We start from the raw sequence: 21177 nt of genomic DNA, 5'->3' as shown, positions 1-21177 counted from the left end.
TCTCCTCTAGGTCACCGGGGCATATTGATTGAGACTAAGTGTGAAGATTACGTTGGAGATACATACCCCCATGTTGGATTCACTAAAGGAACCACGGATTTCTGTCCTCACTTTCAAATGACGGGTTGCCCAGCCCAGTCCTGATGAAGATCCGCCAGGCCGAGGAATCAAACGCCCCTTTTTGGCCATAAGTCGGATCGAAACGTCGACGCCCAATTAACCTAACCTGGACCCCCTTCTTCTGGTTTTTTCACGTGCCGCTCTAGAATTGATTTCTAGTGAGAACTGACATAACAATTTTGTGTGAATATAATTGGGGCAGGTTACTTGAGGACGGTGATTTATAACGGGTCCTCCCTGTTTTGTGCCCTGACATATCGAATTTTCTATGTACTTTCGTTGAAGTATCCCTCTTCATCACTTCACTCTTGAGCACTCTGTTTCACTGCACGTCTCCCTCTGGAGCAACCTTTTTTCAAATTGTTAATTGTATTATGTACTGTCTGGTTTTCACCAAAACTGCTCTAAATAAATATATGGTGACCCAGATTATGGTCGGTTTGTTGCACTTTTTATGTTGATTGCTCTACTTTATAATTTGTTAAATCATAATCCTTGATTGATTCAATTGAAATAGAGGTTCAGGACCACTGTCTTTTGTACCATATAATACCCAGGTCCTTGATTACTTTGGGTTACCCCGTGCTTTATAATGGTAACCTGCAGGTGGCGACATTTTCACTTCTAGCCGAACCCAACTTAAATGACTCCCTTAAAGGGACATCAGCACTCCTGTTGGCACTCATTCTGGCTGGGCTAGCCAGATCTTAACAGGTTGACGCCGGAGCCATGTTACACAGTCACTTCATACGTGCTTAAAGAGATAAACTATGATTTGGGGGGTCAGGTTTTTTTCCCCCAAGCCCTGTCACAGATATGCATGAACTTTGAGAAGATCATACGTATCTGTCTATGTGGGTGATTACACAAATGACCATTTATATAAGCCGTAGTAACATAAAGATATTTGAAACTCAAGCAGTAACCGTGTGCGCCATCTACATGAAACACAAATATGTCCCTCGTATGCCACACGCCGAGCAGGCACATTAACCCTCTGTGCTTTTTACGACTAGTCGGACCTGTGATTATACTGCACACAGATCTCTGCCGCTGACCGCGGACCCCGCAGGGGGCCACTCGGCGGTCGGCGCCTTAGTGGCCCCGGGGCCCCGGTCTCCCCTCCCCACTCCCTCCTTCGGGGGGGCGGGGGCAGGGACTCCGACTGGTGCCCCCCCTTCGTGACAGGGCCGGAAGTGACACGCAATGCGCGTCACTTCCGGGCCCAGGTGTGAGGGGGACCGCCGCTCACCTGGCGGGATTAGAGGCCGCACAGGTGAAGAAATTGGGGCGTTGGGAATCTGATTGTTATAAGATATATGTTCGCCCGTGAGGCAGCCTTTAGTTAATGTGTTTTGTGATTTTATAGTGTGTATCGTTGAAATCACCCTTTCTGATTAAATAACTTGTGTGTACACCATGTCTCCTCTTTATTAGGACGAGTGGTGTGGGTGATCGGGCATTCATTTGTCGCCCGGGCGGCCCAATGGGCATCGCACCGGAATTGGATGCGACACTTCTCTCAGCCTGAAGTGGAATGGATGGGGGTGCCGGGGATGAGATGGTTCGAACTCAGGAATAAGATCGAGCAGAGACTAAGAGCACACGGATCCACCTTGCCCCACCTGTTGGTGATACACCTGGGTGGGAACGACCTTGTTACCCTAGGGAGACGATTGCTGTTATTAGCCATGAAAAGAGACTTAGGGGAAATCTGCAAGCGTCTGGGCGAGTGTGAGATCGTGTGGTCGGAGATCATCCCCCGCAGGTCCTGGCGGGGGGCTAAATCCTTAGAAGCGGTAGAGCACTCCAGGAGGCGCATTAATGGAGCAATGCGTAAGTTCACGTCCCAAAGGGGTTTGGGCTTTCTTCGCCATGAGATGATTCGGGGGAATGTAAAGGGGTACTTCGACTTAGATGGAGTACACCTCTCTCAAATAGGCATGGACCTGTTTTTATTGGATTTAAGCGAAGCATTGGTGAACAGAGGGTGCAGGTAAAGAGCTAGGTTGGTGGGGGGCCCTGGCTGCGACGGTTAGCCGCCTCCAGGGCTGTGGCGGAGTTACATGGCGATCTGGAAGCAGGCCGGTACAAAGGGTACCTCTGCGCGGCACCACGTGGTGCCTGAGCCAAAACGAGGAGCCTCCAGAGAGGTCCCGGAAGCCGGTCGGCGCCCCTCTTGGCCTGCGGGCGGTTGTGGGCCTGAACAACCGGGGGCTTGCTATGCGACGCTCCGCCCCGAGAGGGGGGGTGTGAGTAGAATTTCAACGGCACGTGATCGAAAAAAGAATCACTTGGGGGGCAGCACTTGCGGGTCGTTCCCGTGCTGCCCGGCTCATCAGGCGGGCAGGTGAAGTAGATGGCCGCCTGCCCTTGGATCGCCCGTAAGATAACCCACCTATTACATACCCTGGAATTATGTAATAAAACCTGCAGCATTTGTTACCCACTTACAACTGTTTCTTGTGTTTTCATTGGGTAACCTAATTTGGGGGAGGGGGGAAAGCGGGGTGCCCCTGGGGGTACTATGCCGCTGACCGCGGCCCCCGCAGGGGGCCACTCGGCGGTCGGCGCCTTAGTGGCCCCGGGGCCCCGGTCTCCCCTCCCCACTCCCTCCTTCGGGGGGGGCAGGGACTCCGACTGGTGCCCCCCCTTCGTGTCAGGGCCGGAAGTGACGCGCAATGCGCGTCACTTCCGGGCCCAGGTGTGAGGGGGAGGCTATTTAGCCTTCCCCCACCCTCACTGGCGACCTCTTTGTCGCCCACCTCGCCTTTTTCCCTCCCTACCGCTTACCCGGCGTAGGCGTGGTGGGGTGGGGTTTTTGCTGAGCGTTGTAATGTTTTTCCTTTTCGTTGCAGGCGGAGTTACAGGGCGATCTGGAAGCAGGCCGGTACAAAGGGTACCTCTGCGCGGCACCACGTGGTGCCTGAGCCAAAACGAGGAGCCTCCAGAGAGGTCCCGGAAGCCGGTCGGCGCCCCGCTAGGCCTGCGGGCGGTTGTGGGCCTGAACAACCGGGGGCTTGCTATGCGACGCTCCGCCCCGAGAGGGGGGGTGTGAGTAGAATTTCAACGGCACGTGATCGAAAAAAGAATCACTTGGGGGGCAGCACTTGCGGGTCGTTCCCGTGCTGCCCGGCTCATCAGGCGGGCAGGTGAAGTAGATGGCCGCCTGCCCTTGGATCGCCCGTAAGATAACCCACCTATTACATACCCTGGAATTATGTAATAAAACCTGCAGCATTTGTTACCCACTTACAACTGTTTCTTGTGTTTTCATTGGGTAACCTAATTTGGGGGAGGGGGGAAAGCGGGGTGCCCCTGGGGGTACTATGCATCGTGTGCATTGTGCCATCTTAGCGTGTTATTTTCAGACAGCACAACAATATGTGGAATAACTGAACGAATCGTTTTCTTGAGGCTTTTAAAAGGGTCGACTTGACTTCTGCGTGACAGGTCTGTTCCCGCCGCACTGCTTCCGGGGTAAAAAGCGGGCTCCACCTATGGTGAAATGCTGATTTCAGCCCCTGTCAGCATCTCCCTGGGTTAATAATCATCTCCGGCCAGCTGCTGGGCAGATGTTGGAGGGCGCCTCTGATTGGCTGGCCGGCGCCCGCCCCTAGTCAGTGCAAACTAAAGGGCAGCGGTAGCCAGGCACGGCACACATACATTACCGTGAATATTCCATGTTAGCAGGAGCATCTCAAACATGACCTGTTGCTGCAAACACAATACTTGCTGTTACACACAGTTGTGTGTGTGTATGCGCGGAGATTTTTGGGGGTCAAATTTTCAGAAGCCAGGTGTTTATATTGCTGTTACGCGTTTCCAAATTCTGTTACAGGGATATGACGTAGTTGGCTCAGAATTGTACAGTTGGTTTACCCAGTGCACGGACCGGAATTAGAGGGCACATGTCCAGACTGGATTCCAATATAAATGCCCACCCCCCTACTCCCCAGCCGACCTCAACCCCACCGTAATTTACTTACAGTGCAATGACCCACGACCATTCACTGAGAGGTTTCAGCCCCGAATCAAGGCACAGGGGGCTGCACAGTAGCCTGCCGCCTAAGGTTTACCTCGGTATCCTAAGTAAAGACGGCGCCATTTTGACTGTACCTTTGTCAGCCAACGATAGACGCCACTCAAAGATGTTCAACAATCACTGGCATGTTTTGTCCAGTTTGAGGTTGGTCACTGTGGCATAAAATAAGTAAATCAGTGTTCGAAGGCCAGTAAAAGAAACGGTGCTGGAGATCACACGGGTGTTGTTGAGAGAGAGTCGTGGCTGTGCTTGCTGTTCGAGACGTGAGTGCAGGCCCTTCTCTTGCTTCACGTGAAGCGTCAGGAGGATGGTCACTAGCTGTCATCTCTTGTGACGTATGCAGCCCCTCTCCCCCGCCCCCCTCTGTGCTCCGCTGCCCTGGTGTTTTATAAACCCTACTAAATACATAGAAACTACCCACATCCTTTTTGAACGCAGACACCGCACAGCGTCTGCTTGGAGGGATTCCAGCCAAGAACGAAGACACGTGCGGTCGTCTTGGGCACTGCATTGTTTTTGGACTGATATAGCACGTACTACCCCTGAAGAAGGGGCTTTGAAGCGCTTTAATGCGCAAGGGAATGCTCACTGAACACGACCTCTTTCCTTCTTCCAGAGACTATGAACTTGAGAATGAGGGAGGGCGCTCACTCTGCCTTCTTCTTATGACTGATGGCTCCGTCCTGCATTCCTTGCACGCGCTGCTTACTCCAGGTGGGACCTTCATGCCTGAATCCAGATGTGGCCCACAGTCAGACCTAGGTGCAGTACTTTGGAGATACCACCACAGATGTGACCCCCAGAGCTCCACAGACACCCCAGGCGTGGTCACCAGGACTGAACAGAGAGGAGTGAAGGCGAGACTTCCCGCACGGACAGAGCGCCCAGACGCAGCTTCTAGACTCGCCATATGCCCTGGCCACCCCAGAACTTGGCACAGCCCTCCTGCTGGTACCCCTGGAGTTGGGTGCAGCACTCCGCTTCAGACCTCTGGAACTCACACGACGCCTGCCCTGTGATCTCATGAAAAGGCAACTTCTCTTGTTGTTAGGGCTGCACAATAAACACACACAGTGGTGTTTCTTGTGAAGGACACAGTACTCAAGCCGGGGCTTGCAGAACACGACACTACATCCGAGATGGGAGTGGGACATCCAGGGCTGGGCGTGACACAACTGTACACAATAATCCAGGGGTGGGCCCACACAACACAACTCGCGGGTATATATTCTAGGTGGGCAAAGTGAAGCTAACAGGCTCCCAGGGCTTAGTACATTACTCCAGATGTGGTTTTTCACAAGTGAACATGCTACTCCAGATGTGGTTTTTCACAAGTGAACATGCTACTCCAGATGTGGTTTTTCACAAGTGAACATGCTACTCCAGATGTGGTTTTTCACAAGTGAACACGGTACTCCAGATGTGGTTTTTCACAAATGAACACGGTACTGCAGATGTGGTTTTTCACACGTGAACACGGCACTCCAGATGTGGTTTTCACAAGTAAACAGGGCACTCCAGATGGTAAGGTAGTTAAGAGGAAACTGCACCCTCTACTCAGTTATGGCTGTAACCTCAAGTCTCAGGGCCGACTCTGGCAGGATCAAGTCTGCCTCTCATCCTCGCCCGGCGGATTACACGATTGCCGTTCCAACTTCAGAAATCTGTGTGTGACCTAGGGGCCACAGGTTTGAATCTCGGCAGGTTCACTCAGCCTTTCATCCTTCCAAAGGCTATTAAAGGAGTACCATTGAGTTGGGTAACTATAAATATTTGTTAGTACAAACCTGGTATTACATTAGGAACTGGCACGAAAGCGCTTAGAAGCAGATCCATTCTGTGGAAAGTGCTACGTTAATACACGTTGCTGTGAATATAGGAAACTACTTTCTTCCTCACAACAGGGACCTCTAAAAGCGCTCGGGCCTCAACGGGAGGAGGTAAAGCGCAAAATTGTAACACACAGTACAATAAGGTACATACAGAAGCCCTTGGCGGTGACGTCACACACAGCCAAGAAGCTGCAATTCCTTTCAGTGAAGGAGTCTTTCAAACGTGGCGCGTGTTCACTGCCACAGACGGGGGTGTATTTTCACTCTTTCAGTTGCAGGCGGGAGGCAGCTGGATTGAACACCTCCAAATCCAGGAGAGCTGGGGCAGTCAGTCACAGGCATTCATACAGTCTCACTTCTGCGCAGAGGTCCAGATGTGTTGCAAAATGAAAATATCCAGATCTGTCAAATATAGACCGGGGTGGGGGGGGGGGGGGGGAGGAGGCGGGGGCAGAGTGCCTTTCATTTTTACTGGCTATCCACAGAATAAAAATGTACATATAAAGGAAAACATGTTGGATTAGCCTACATATCAGACACGTAGCCTGCCATGTGGGTCTGCGCTGGACACCCTTGAAACATCTTTCAGTTTTGCTAATTAGAGATAGCAGGCAGTGGAAGGTGGAACCGTTTGTCCACTATCACAGGGTGTGTGTACGCGTGGCGCCGGGATTGGAGATCAGATCACCTGATGCGGACTTCCCAGGGGATGTGTAATCAGCCGGTCTGAGAGTCGGGCACTCACCTTCAGCGCTGCCATTCCCTCGGTGGTTCCTCTCTCACCAGGAGCTGCGGATGCCGCCACTAGTCCCTTCGGGGCCCCCTCGGCTCCCTCCCGGTCCAGGAAGTGTGTGTGTGTGTGTAGCTCGCTGTGCTGCAGCTCTGCTCGTGAGAGTGCAGCAGACTTCCAAAGTCTGGTACTAACGAGAGCCAGGGCTGGGCCTCTCTGCTGTCCAACCCCGAACTCCCAAAAAGTTACTCCGAGGGGGAGGAGGGGGGCGGAACGGACCGACGGCGTATCATCACGCAGGACTGGGAAGAGGCAAGGGAGCCCTGCAAAGCACACACCCCGGGCCGGCTGGAGAGAACACAGCCGCCGCAGAGCCGTTCAGAAGTGAAAATGAGAAACAGCATGGGGCCCTGAACTCTCTTCTGCCCAGAAAAACGTTTGAAACGTCTCAAAGAAAATTCAGCGGGTTAATGCGCCTGCAGCAAAATACTTCAGTTCAATGCTAGAATTTTTGATTTTTTTGCTGTACTGTTTTCACTTTCTTGAGTGTTTTTCCATTGCACGCGAGAGGTGCCCTCTCATACCCAAACACGGCTTGGCTCCAGAGAGAGCCACATCAAGTAACATCAAAACCAGAAAAGAAAAAGATGCGGAGCATTCTGTGGGAGTCGTGTCCATCTGTTTTCTCTCTTTAACACACAGGCATACACTAAGGATCACACAAGCTATACCCTATACAATGGCCATCACACAATACAACCCCCATCTCTTAATTCTTAAAGAGACCTAGTTCAGTGACACATCTCACAACACTTTTATTCTTCTACTTCCAGTCCTTTAAATGGAAATTTAGAAGTGCAGGTACTCACTGGTTAGAGTGCATGTTTGCTCCTGAGAAGTGCAGGTACTCGCTGGTTAGAGTGTCAGTTTGCTCCTGATAAGTGCTGGTACTCACTGGTTAGAGTCCCTGTTTGCTCCTGAGAAGTGCTGGTACTCACTGGTTAGAGTGCCTGTTTGCTCCTGAGAAGTACAGGTACTCACTGGTTAGATTGCCAGTTTGCTCCTGATAAGTGCTGGTACTCACTGGTTAGAGTCCCTGTTTGCTCCTGAGAAGTACTGGTACTCACTGGTAGAGTGCCTGTGTGCTCCTGATAAGTGCTGGTGCTCACTGGTTAGAGTGCCTGTTTGTTCCTGAAAAGTGCTGGTACTCACTGGTTAGAGTCCCTGTTTGCTCCTGAGAAGTACTGGTACTCACTGGTAGAGTGCATGTGTGCTCCTGATAAGTGCTGGTGCTCACTGGTTAGAGTGCCTGTTTGTTCCTGAAAAGTGCTGGTACTCACTGGTTAGAGTACCTGTTTGCTTCTGAGAAGTGCTGGTACTCACTGGTTAGAGTCCCTGTTTGCTCCTGAGAAGTACTGGTACTCACTGGTTAGAGGGCCAGTTTGCTCTTGAGAAGTGCTGGTGCTAGAGCAGAGTTTTCAGTTTGAAAATTAACTGGGTTTTGAAGCTCTGGCATGTCTATTTGTTATATTAATTTATTAATTATTAATTATTAATTATTTGTCTTGTGTAAGTGTTTATACTAATCAACTTGTTTGTTTTAACAAGAGAGAATTACACGTGGGAATGCATAAGTGTGCTGTTTAATAATAATGTGCGTGTTTACATGTTTAAAGATTGCTGTGTGTTGTTTATTTTTAGGCATAAAACGCTTTTCGAATTAATGCTTTTCTATGTTGCAAGAGCTAGATAATTGCATACACATAAGGGTATTAGTTGGGTTAACACTGTTCAATCACTATGCTGTGGTAACGTTGTTTTTGTCTCTTTTAATTAAGATGGTCTATTGTGGCCTATTGTGGCCTAAACAAAGATGGCTGACATGTAAAGCCTGGCCTTGAGTAGAAATTTGTGATGAGAGAGAGCCTTGCTGAATATGGTCCTGAAGTCAGCTGACCACAGTCCTTGCTTTGCCTGGTTAAAATTTTCCGTGAGGACAGCAGCAGTTTTGGGCGATCTCCAAATGAAATGAAGCGTCCTTGGCAGCTTTGGGAAACAAAGGAGCTTTAAAGAAAGACTCTGAACTATGATCTCATTGCCGAGGAGACGTGGAAACTACAAGATACAAATGTATTTTTTGGTTCCTGTTCCGTTATGTTTATTTTGTGATTTTTCCTGAGCGGAGATTTTCAAATGTAGCGATGCTACATCCTTTCCTTCTCGCTTTGCTCAGAGGTTTGACGGAAGAAGTTAATACAAATTATATTTTCCTTTGTTTGACTTACTATAAGAATTGTTAGCCTAGAGAGGGTTTTTGCCACTTGCCATTTGCCTTTTGCCGCGTTCCGAATCTGCGTTGGTGAGGATCGTTGCTGAGAGGACTTCGTCTTAAGAGACTTTACCGAGAGACTTGTCCTGACCCGTTCTGACGTTTAGTTAGAATAGGTAACTATGAAAAAAATGATTTATTCTGATTGATTTTCTTTGACTAATTTTAGATAAAGCAATATAATTTTGAATATGGTGTTGGTTATTATTTCTTGTCAATTATTGAGTATCCTATTTTGATTATTATTGTATAGATTGTTAGATTGTTTAGATTATGTTTAAGGGCAGTCTCAATAACTAGATCTTATCGACCCCGATATAGATGCAGGGTGTTTAGGAGTTTTTCTTTCCACAGGTTATTGCTGGTAGAGTATTTGAGCGTATGTTAGTGAAATGGGCCCTAGTGTATGAAGAATGTATGTGCGTGTAACTGTGAGATTACTCTATCCGTGGAAGTAGGGATATTATATACACCCTGATCTCTATCAATTTCCTGGTAGCAGAGGATGGTTATTGATGATTGTCTTGATCTGATTAGATTACATATTGATTATTGATCATTGATGTTGGTATATGTACTAATACTATATGTTGGAGTTGTCATGTTGAGTTATATGTAGTGCTTCTGGAACTTGGAAGCTGGTAGCAGTTCCGTAGTAGGGCAGAGGGAAGTATATGCTGCTCTCGGGAAAGACGGGATTGTTGGTCCTGTACGTATGCAGGAAAATTCACATTGTCTGAGTTCGGAAACAGTGACAATATTGTATGTTACTATTAGAATATATTTCTGGTATATAAGGAGTGTGTATGGTAGTGAAGGTTATCTGTGAAACTCTGGTCTTAAGTCCCAGGGATCCGTAAGGTTTACCGTTAAAGCTTATCGCGGGAGGAGTAATAGGTATTCTCTGAGCTTGTTTGAGGAACTGGGCAGGGTAAACTGCTTGGTTAATGTGTGTTATAATTCTGTAGTGGAGCAGATTGTTCGCTGTTCTCGGGAAGCAGGATTCTGTGTGTATGTACTATATTTTCTTGTATGAATGTGCGTGAATGCATATACATTTAGTTGATTGTAAGACTCTTTGGACAAGTCCTAGAGGAAACAGTTAATGAATGTATGTTAGAAGGGCAGAGTAGAGGGATGTACTACTGTGTCAACGAGAGGTTCTTGTGAAATAGATTTCTTTTACTATTCTGTGGTTAGCGAAGCAGACAATGGAGATGTTTATATGTTGTAACTAATAGATTTTGTAGAAATTTTGACACGAAGTCTACTGAAAAGATTTTGTAAAGGAGGGGTAGACGAGTGACAGAAGACAGGAGACAAGCGACTGCAGCGACTGCTGACGTCAGGAAGACTGCGCTCTGATTGGATAATAGATCAGAATAGTGTTCGCGCTGGGATTGGTGCGTTGGTGTGAGCCGCGCAAGGATTGGAAGAGCTATTCTAGTGACGTAGACGCTCCAGGATTGGTGCGTTAGTGTGAGTCGCACTGTTATTGGTTGAAAATCTGTATTGTATATTTATAATACGGGAAAAGAGTAGAAGTTTTGGTAAAAACTAAAATGTATTACCAAGAAGAGAAAAAGAAGAAAACATTCTTTGGAAAAATTAAAAAGTGGTTTAACAAGGATAAAGATGTTAAGACGAGAGAGGGTGAATTGTTACCTCCACCGAAAACACCTGCATCCTACATGGCTGCAAGATATGGGTATCATACCTGTATATGGTTGGAGAATTGGGTTAGGTATACCAAAGAGGATGGTGTTCTAGCTTAATTTGGCCGTGTTGAGAAATTTACGGGAAAAGATGTTATGTCTTGACCCGAAACCAAGACCTACACAGTTCGAGGCTTTAGTGGAATGGGAAGAGGAAGTACATGAGCGAGAAAAACAGAGATCTGGAGGACAGTACAGGTACATGTTTGGGAGGAGACATGATCGTGAGACTCATCATGATCGAATGAAAAGGTGGCGAGATGCTAGTATGTCAGAGGGATTATATCCAATGAGAACAGTTGAAGAAGGAGCAGAGAGGGTTCCTGAGTCAGAAATGAGAAGATATGGAGTTAATGAATATGAGGATGAAGTCTTGAATGACATGATTTACAAAAGACCACCTCCATATAGACCAGAACCAGATGAGAGTACACCAGTTGTTTCTCCAATAAGAGATACAGTTTGTATCATTGAGACAGAAAATGTGACATCTGAATCAAGAAGTGGTAATTCTTTCAGGGAGAAAGGGAATCGAAGTGGTGACGAAAATGCAAGAGAATTAGCTAGAACTACAACAGAGCTGACTGAAAAGATTAGGGAGTTAACAAAGAATCTGGAAGCTGTTACGGTGCCTGTAACAATAGGTCCGGTTATGCCTGTGTTTGACAAGCAGAGAATAGGTGAAAATGGTTTGGTGATTCCATATGTTGGGAGTAATTTGATAAGTTCAGTTGGTCCTTCAGGAGATTCAGGAAAAAGGACAGGAAGTAGTGACCTGAGACAATCCAGACATGACACATGTAGTGAAATATTAGATGCTAGTGAAGCTAGTTGTTCAGGGATGCCAATTTTAGAACCGCAAAAGAGAGTGGTTCCAGTGAGAAAAACTACTGCAATAACAGCTGAAGATTTGAATGATTGGATGAAAGTTCTTCAGAAAAAGGATAAAGATTCACAAGCAATTGATGTGGCTAGGTTACGGGTAGAATTAGAAGAGCTTGTTACAGGGACAGTTCCAACAGAAATTCTTAAAAGTCATCATGATGGTGAATTAATGTTCATGTGTAAAAACATTACCTGGAGAGCGAGAAATACACATGACAGGTTAAGAGCAATAGCGAATGAGCAGGGAGTTGACATTGATAAGGTTAAAGCTTTGCAAAAAACCTACAGGATGGATTTTTCAGAAAAGGATATTGAAAATTTGAATGCAACTGGTAGAACAGGACAGATTAAAGAAATGGTTGCATTATTGCGAAGATGGGGAGATGTAGAAAAATGGAAGGATAGGTGGTATAAGAAAAGAGAGGAATCTGAAGATAGAACAACTTATTCAGCTTTTCCAGTGAGAGAAAAAGAGAAACCAGTGGATAATTATCCTATGAGAGAAATACCTGGAGGAGGATATGTACATGTTCCATGGACCAGACAGGATATTTTATCATTTACGAATGATTTCCCTCGATTGAGAGAAAAGCCCGTTGAGTGGTATAGGCAGGTAGATAGGTTTGTGAAATTGTCAAAAGTGCTGTGGATTGACCTGAATAGTCTGTTTGATATAATTGTTCCAGCAGACTTGTGGACTGAGTGTAAAATAGTTGTGAGTTGGCCTACTGAGGAATATCCAAGAGATCCAAGAACAGGAGCACCAGATCCAGAGGTAATGAGAAAGTATGATCAGGTGATGGTATACCTGAAGAGTAAAGTACCTGCAAAAGAGACAGATTGGGTAAAAATAGATAGAACACAACAGGAAGCAAAAGAATCAGTTCATGCTTTTTACGAGAGGCTGATACTGGCGTTTAAACAATTCAGTGGAGATGAACACCTGGGTGACAAAGATTTGAGTCATTTTGTATACAGATTTGTATATGGCCTGAGACCTGAAATTGGTGAGAGAATTCGTGAGCACACAGTGGATTGGCAGAGTAAGAAAATAGATGAGATTCTGAGACATGCTAAATACTTCAGTGATGAAATTGAAGCAAAACAAAGAAAGCTGAAAGAGAAAGCAATGTGGGCACAAGTGAAAGTTGCAGAAAGACAGGAAGCACAGTTGATGGAACAGGCGAATAATCCAGGAAATAATGCAGGGAATAGACCTAGATATGCAGGGAAAGGAAAGGGGAATCTTGAGGAAGCAAAAAAGAAGTTTCCTTGTCACAACTGTGGCCAATTGAGGCATTGGAGATCGGAGTGTACCAATCCACCATTAGTGAATAATGAGGGAAATTCCTTGAATCAACAGGTGCAGAACGAGGGGAAAAATCAACAGCAGCAACAGCAGAAAGTTGTGAGACAGCAGAGTCAAGAGCCAAAACCGCCCTTGCCGCAGAATAGAGGAGCACAAAAGTATAATCAGGATTCGGGATTCTACAATGATGAGCAGGTAAACAAACCAAGGCGTTCTAATCAGGTACAACAGTACTTGTTAAAGAATGAAGGGAGTGAATCTGAGGGTGATTATTGACGGTGCCGAAGAGAGGAGGAAGAGTGCATACTTGGTGCAACTCTAGAAATAGACCAGGCAGGACCATTTGTGGATGGAAAAATAAATGAAGAGAGTGTTACTTTTTTAGTAGACACAGGTGCGACAAGATCAACTGTCAGGTCAACAGATATTAGAAATCTTCCTCTCTCGGATGAAGCAATCCAAGTAGTTGGTGTAGCCAATACACAAATCAGAACACGTCTTACGGAACCAGTAAGGGTACAGATAGGGAAATTTTCAGACATGCACAGATTTATTGTCTGTGACACGAGTCCAGTGAACCCGTTAGGTAGGGATCTGTTGTGCAAGATGAACTGCACAATTTTCTGTACACCAGATGGAATAGCTTTTGAAACACCAGATGAGGATGTTTTGTACCGAGTGACTCTAGAAAATAGGGAAAGTGAGTTAATTGGTGCATTTGCTGTGTTTGATCCAGAAGATTTGCCTCGAGAGCGGAGGGACACAGTGAAAAGGACAGTTTGGGATTTTACTGGAGAGGATGTGGGATTGATGAATAATGTAGATCCAGTGAAAATTGCAGTGAAAGAGGGAATTACATATCCTAACATTCCTCAGTACAAAATGACACCAGAAATAATTGAGGGAATAACTCCTATAATTGAGAAAATGATTCAGCAGGGAGTCCTGAGAGAACTACTGAGTAGTCCGTGTAATTCACCGATAATGGGGCTAAAGAAGCCTAATGGGAAATTCAGGATCGTACAGGATCTGAGAAAAGTTAATCAAATTGTGGTGGCATGTTGTCCTATTGTGCCAAATCCATCAGTGATCCTGTATCAGATTCCACATGATGCTGAGTGGTATACAGTGATTGATTTGTGTCATGCGTTCTTTTCAATACCATTGCATCATGACAGCCAGCCGATTTTTGCATTTAGGTTTGGCCAGCGTATTTTAGCATGGTGTCGAATCCCACAGGGGTATACAGAGAGTCCTTCGATATTTAATCAATTGTTGAAAAAATCGTTGGAGAGTTTGATCATGCCTGAAAATTCAGTACTAGTACAATATATTGATGACCTACTTGTGGCATCAAAGACACGAGAAGCTTGTGAAGTAGATACCATAGCTTTACTGAATCATCTGGCAGATGGAGGGTTAAAGGTATCTCCAGCCAAATTGCAATTTTGCAAGAAAGAGGTGCATTATCTTGGACACAATATTGAAAAAGGTCTGAGAAAAGTGACTGATGACAGAATCAGAATCATCAGGGAAATGAAAGCTCCAAAGACCCAGAGAGAAGTGAGGATGTTTCTGGGGATGGTGGGTTATTGTCGTCAGTGGATAATTAATTTTTCGCTGATAGCAAAGCCACTGATTAAACTGACAAAAAGTGAGATGACAGACCCATTGGAACTAGATGGAGAACAAATGGCAGCATTTGAAGAGCTTAAAAATAGAATGTGTGAGGCTCCAGCTTTGGGTATGCCTGACTACGAAAAGGAGTTTGAATTGTACTGCAGTGAGAGAAATGGATGTGCACTTTCAGTGTTAATTCAGAAGCATGGATTACTGAGAAGGCCTATTGCGTACTTCTCATCGACACTTGACCCTGTAGCTGTGGGTTTACCAGGTTGTCTGAAATCTGTGGCTGCAACATGCAGGAGTCTGGAACAGAGTGAGGGAATCATAATGGGATATCCTGTAAGGGTATTCGTACCTCACAATGTGGCAATTCTTTTGACAAGAAGCAGAACTCAGTACATGTCACATAGTCGGTTGACTAAATATGAGAAAGTGATTCTAGGAGCATCGAATGTGACTCTTGAGAGATGTGTAAATGTGAATCCAGCGACACTTTTGCCGGATATTGAAAATGTGGGTGTGAAAATGGAAGATGATCATGATTGTTTGGATGTGCTTGATTATTGTACAAAACCGAGACCAGACATAAGGGATCTTCCCTTACATGAGAGTGATCATGTGTTGTTTGTGGATGGTTCATGCCTGAGAAATGATGATGGTGTGCTATGTGCAGCATATGCGGTGTGCAAAGTTTCAGAGGTTATGGAAGCATCACCATTGAAAGGAGTGAAATCTGCACAAGTTGCTGAATTGGTGGCATTGACAAGAGCTTGTGAAATTGGGAAAGATTTGAGGACGACTGTGATGACTGATAGTCAGTATGGATTTGGAGTGGTGCATGATTTTGGCCAGCTTTGGCTACAAAGAGGTTTCTTGACATCGAGTGGAACTCCAATAAAGAATGCTGAAGTGATTAGGAAATTACTTGAGGCGATACAGCTGCCTAAGGAGTTAGCAGTTGTAAAGTGTGCTGCCCATGGACAAGGGGAGGATTTTATAACGGTTGGAAACCGTTATGCAAATGACATTGCTCAATACTGTGCGAAATCCAATCAGTCAATTAATAGGGAACGAGAGGGGGAAATGTCTTTTTGCTCTGTGATGTTTACTAATGCCTTAGAGACATGGGATGAAGTGAAGCAGTTGCAGGATGAGGCAGGAGAGGAAGAGAAAAAAGATTGGATTAAGGCAGGATGTGCCCCAAGAGAAACAGACCATGTTTGGGTCTATAGGGATGGCAGACCAGTGATGCCCAACTCCATTTTGTCGTCAATGGCAAGGATGTATCATGGCCAGGGACATTTGGGGAGGGATGCGATGATTAGGTCGTTCAAGCAGACCTGGTACAATGCAAAGTTCAGGACAATTGCAGAGAGCATCTGTCAAAGGTGTTTGATTTGTCAGCAATTTAACACTGGGAAAAAGACAGTGGTGAGTCTGGGAACAATAGGCAGAGAAGGAGGTCCTTTTACAAGAATGCAGATTGATTTCATTGAAATGCCCCAAGTGAATAGACTGAGGTATGTTCTAGTGGTAGTCTGTTTGTTTTCAAGATGGGTTGAAGCTTATCCGACTAGGAGAAATGATGGAGTAACAGTGGCAAAATTACTGTTAAAGGAGTTGATTCCTAGGTACGGGTTTCCAGTGACGATTGAGTCTGATAGAGGTGGACACTTCTATAATGAACTCATGAGTTTGATTTGTGAAGCATTAAGCATACAGCAGAAGCTATATTGTGCATACAGACCAGAGGCTTCTGGTGTGGTTGAGCAGATAAATGGCACAATCAAAAACAGGATTGGTAAAATGTGCTTAGCCACTGGCATGAAATGGCCGGACGTCTTGCCTCTAGTGCTAATGACTATTAGATCTACTCCAGATAGAACTACTGGTTTAAGTCCGCACGAGATAATCATGGGACGTGCAATGCGCCATGCATTTGTACCTGTCAATAAGTTGATGACAATAACTGATGACATGATTTTGGATTACTGTAAAGGCCTGGCTGACGCAGTTCATTCTGTGTTTCACCAGGTTGGAGAAGAAGCTACCACACTTGAGAAGAAGCAAGCTCATGATCTGAGTCCAGGAGACTGGGTGAGGATTAAGGTGCACAGAAGAAGAAATTGCTTAGTTCCAAGGTGGGGAGGGCCGAGACAAGTCATTCTAACAACGACAACTGCAGTGAAGTGTGCTGGTGTGAAAAACTGGGTGCATGCGAGTCATACTCTGAGAGTTCCAAACCCAAAAGAGGGAACTGGTAAAGAGTACTTTGAAGAATCAGATTCCAGTGATGATGAAGACCCAGAACCAGTGAGAAAAGAAGTAGAAAAAACTCCAAGAGAACAATTGAGAGTCTCAGAAAGGAGATCAGATTCTGTAAGAGAGCCTGAAATTTCAAAAAGCAGTGAAGAAAAAAGAAGAGAAAAGAGCAATTCCACAGAGATTACTCCTGAATCGGAAGAGGAGGAGACTGAAGAACCACTTGAGATTATACCTGAAGAAACAGGGTCAGAAAAAGATAGAGAGGGACAGATTGCGGAAGACCCCCGAGGAGGTGTAGGGAACATTCTTGACAAGCTAGGTGAAGGGACAAGTAGACAGCAAGAAGATTGCGTGTCGGAGACCCGAGGAGGGACAGGAGTAGGGAAGTCTCAAATAGTGGTGAAAGAAACTGTGGAGGAAAAGAAAACTGCTAGAAAAAGAAAACAGAAGGCACTTGAAACAGAATTGGATGAGAGTGAGAATGAACAAACAGAGGGTCGAATTCTAAGAAAAAGAACTTGGATTGGAGAAAGAAATAATAAAGAAATTAGGCCGAAAAAGGTGATAAAAGGAGATCGTTGGCCTAACAACAGAGTAAAGAGATTGAGATACAGAGTAATAAGAACAAATACATCAAAAGCTGAACAAGTGAATGAAGTATCGAGTCAAAATGAAGTAAAAAGAAAGGAGCAAGAAGAATCAAGAGAACCTGAGGAAATAAAAAGAATAAAAAGACCCAACCAAAAGTACAGATCACCGGAATGGTCTTATGTGGCACTGTCTGAAGAAGGAGAAGAAGAAACAGTGACTCGAGATAATCCGGAGGGGATCTTGAGAAAAGTGGTTGAGGAAAAAGAAGGAATCTTAAAAGTTATCCTGACTGACATTGGAGAAGAGTCAGATGCACAAGATGTTGTTGATGATCTGATACAATTTGATGTTACTGAAGAAGAAGGAGTGAAAACTGATGAATATCCAAATTGAGTGAACTGAAAAATCACTTGGAGGAAAAGTGAAAAAAAGAAAGTCTGAAATTCAGTTGTCTGAAGTAATCCAAAGTATAATAGTAGTGGAGTAGTAGAGGCTAAGTCAAAAGACAAGGTCAAAGTAATAAAATGGCTAACATAGAGGATAATCAAAGTAGATGTGCCTTCTTTAAAAAATGGTGTAGAATGTGCTGCTGCTGTACTGGATTATTAATGCTACTGTGGGGAGTTTTAGTTTTATTAGTTACTTTTAAAGTTACATTTGAGATGCATACAGAAAATATGACAGATATAGAGAAGAATTCGCAAAAAGTAGTTTTGACTAGAATTAGTAATACTTACATACACAAAGATAGGTCAATTAATAATTTTTCTAGTAATGTTTTTTCGAAGTTGTTGTATGAATATGTGAAAACAATGGAAGTTAGGGATTGCTACGTTTGTATGCAATTACCTGCATCCGTTTCAGAGGGTGTTACTTATCATCATTTGCCAGCTACATATGGTATTTCATGTAGTATATTAAGTAGTGTTTTCTATTTGTTAGGGAAAATAGATTATAAGATGTCTAACAGAGATAGTATTTTTGGGCATTTGCCAATGAACAAAGAGCTGAATACAGCTAAAGAAGCTAACACTTTTGGTGAAATTTTTATTGAAGAGAAAGGATTAACATTCGATTACATTTTTAAGAATAATTTAACTTGCAGTCTGAAAGAAGAGGAGAAAGCTTTCCTGGATATGGTAGAGGAAAGGAGATTGACCATGCATGAGAAAGCAGGGAAATATAAAGTGAGTGAGACAATTTGGGACATTGAGATGGGGAAAGAATTGAGAAATGGGGCTAGTCCAACTTTAGCTCTAGATGTACCACAGAAGGGTAAGCTATGCATTACAAGAAGGAAATCCCAATATGATACATATTTTGTTGGGACTAGTGAGTGCCATGATATATACTTCATTGCAACAGGTTGGGGTTTCAGAGGTGGAGAAGATACAGTTTTCCCAGGAGTGTATTATGTTTGTGGGAACAAGGCTTATTACAAGTTGCCTGACCATTGGTATGGCACGTGTTATGTGGGTCTGGTCTTTCCAAAGATTTTTCATATAGATAAAATAAGAGATGTAGAACATATTAATTTACTAATGCGTTTCAAGAGAGAAACCTGGTCTGAAATAGTGGGTGATATTTTTGGGGTTTTAATTCCAGCAGTGGGAATTTCTTTAAATGCTTATGGAATTCGGAAACTGTCAACAGTGGTGGATCGCTTATCGACAAATACCGCTGGAGGGTTTCTTTTAGTGAATACGGAATTAAGTGCCGTACCTGCCATGTCAATGCAAAATCGACTTGCCCTTGATATTTTATTGGCCAAGGAAGGTGGAGTTTGTGGAATGCTGAAAGTTCAACATTGTTGCACTTACATTCCAGACGAAAGCAAAGACCTGAAGGTCTATATCAAAAATATTACTGATTTGCATGAAGAATTAGTACCACTTGAAGCTGAGAGTTTATGGACTAAAATAGCTAATAAGGTGATAGCTGTTAAAGATTTTATTGCAAAAATAGGTAGTACTATTATAGGTAGAATATTGTTTCCTTTAACTTGCATAATTATTGCTTTATTGATACTGAGATTAGTGTGTGTGTGTTGTAAAAACAGGGGAGGGAAGAAGAAATTGAATAAAGAGAAGAAAAACAAAAGGTTGAAAAGAGAACCACAAGAAATTGAATTGGAAGAATTGAGGGAGAGTGTTTATTTAGAAACAAAGAGGGATGATGAAAGGGTGACTGGTGTGTAGTGTTGTGTAAGGAGGAAAAGATATTTCCGATTTCTCCTAAAATGGGACTAAATTTTCACTAATTTTTTTTTGGGTTTATTTGGTGATAAAATCACCAAAGGGGGGATTGCTAGAGCAGAGTTTTCAGTTTGAAAATTAACTGGGTTTTGAAGCTCTGGCATGTCTATTTGTTATATTAATTTATTAATTATTAATTATTTGTCTTGTGTAAGTGTTTATACTAATCAACTTGTTTGTTTTAACAAGAGAGAATTACACGTGGGAATGCATAAGTGTGCTGTTTAATAATAATGTGCGTGTTTACATGTTTAAAGATTGCTGTGTGTTGTTTATTTTTAGGCATAAAACGCTTTTCGAATTAATGCTTTTCTATGTTGCAAGAGCTAGATAATTGCATACACATAAGGGTATTAGTGGGGTTAACACTGTTCAATCACTATGCTGTGGTAACGTTGTTTTTGTCTCTTTTAACCCCTTCAGCGCTGCGCGGATTCCTCCGCGGTGCTGAAGGGTTCGAGCGCGGGCGGGGCCATGACGGAACGGTTCCGTCATGAGCACAGCTCAACCGATGCTCATGACGGAACCGTTCCGTCATGAGCATGGAAGGGGTTAATTAAGATGGTCTATTGTGGCCTATTGTGGCCTAAACAAAGATGGCTGACATGTAAAGCCTGGCCTTGAGTAGAAATTTGTGACGAGAGAGAGCCTTGCTGAATATGGTCCTGAAGTCAGCTGACCACAGTCCTTGCTTTGCCTGGTTAAAATTTTCCGTGAGGACAGCAGCAGTTTTGGGCGATCTCCAAATGAAATGAAGCGTCCTTGGCAGCTTTGGGAAACAAAGGAGCTTTAAAGAAAGACTCTGAACTATGATCTCATTGCCGAGGAGACGTGGAAACTACAAGATACAAATGTATTTTTTGGTTCCTGTTCCGTTATGTTTATTTTGTGATTTTTCCTGAGCGGAGATTTTCAAATGTAGCGATGCTACATCCTTTCCTTCTCGCTTTGCTCAGAGGTTTGACGGAAGAAGTTAATAAAATTATATTTTCCTTTGTTTGACTTACTATAAGAATTGTTAGCCTAGAGAGGGTTTTTGCCACTTGCCATTTGCCTTTTGCCGCGTTCCGAATCTGCGTTGGTGGGGATCGTTGCTGAGAGGACTTCGTCTTAAGAGACTTTACCGAGAGACTTGTCCTGACCCGTTCTGACGTTTAGTTAGAATAGGTAACTATGAGAAAAATGATTTATTCTGATTGATTTTCTTTGACTAATTTTAGATAAAGCAATATAATTTTGAATATGGTGTTGGTTATTATTTCTTGTCAATTATTGAGTATCCTATTTTGATTATTATTGTATAGATTGTTAGATTGTTTAGATTATGTTTAAGGGCAGTCTCAATAACTAGATCTTATCGACCCCGATATAGATGCAGGGTGTTTAGGAGTTTTTCTTTCCACAGGTTATTGCTGGTAGAGTATTTGAGCGTATGTTAGTGAAATGGGCCCTAGTGTATGAAGAATGTATGTGCG

At 44.2% G+C, this 21177-nt stretch overlaps 1 protein-coding gene across 1 annotated transcript in view; it reads right to left on the bottom strand.

Moving 5' to 3' along the window:
• Window positions 1-6939, bottom strand: part of HGD (homogentisate 1,2-dioxygenase) — a 200200-nt gene extending 193261 nt beyond the window's left edge. The window contains exon 1 of the mRNA XM_085621044.1: window positions 6743-6939. Within this exon, the coding sequence (XP_085477170.1) occupies window positions 6743-6757 (15 nt within the window). The 5' untranslated portion in view covers window positions 6758-6939. The remainder of the gene's footprint in view (window positions 1-6742) is intronic.
• Window positions 6940-21177: the final 14238 nt, after the last annotated feature.

This window comes from Triturus cristatus, chromosome 8 (assembly GCF_964204655.1).
Source record: "Triturus cristatus chromosome 8, aTriCri1.1, whole genome shotgun sequence".
Lineage (NCBI taxonomy): Eukaryota > Metazoa > Chordata > Amphibia > Caudata > Salamandridae > Triturus > Triturus cristatus.
Note: the sequence above shows the minus strand (reverse complement) of the source record. Positions and strands in the feature narration are given on the sequence as shown.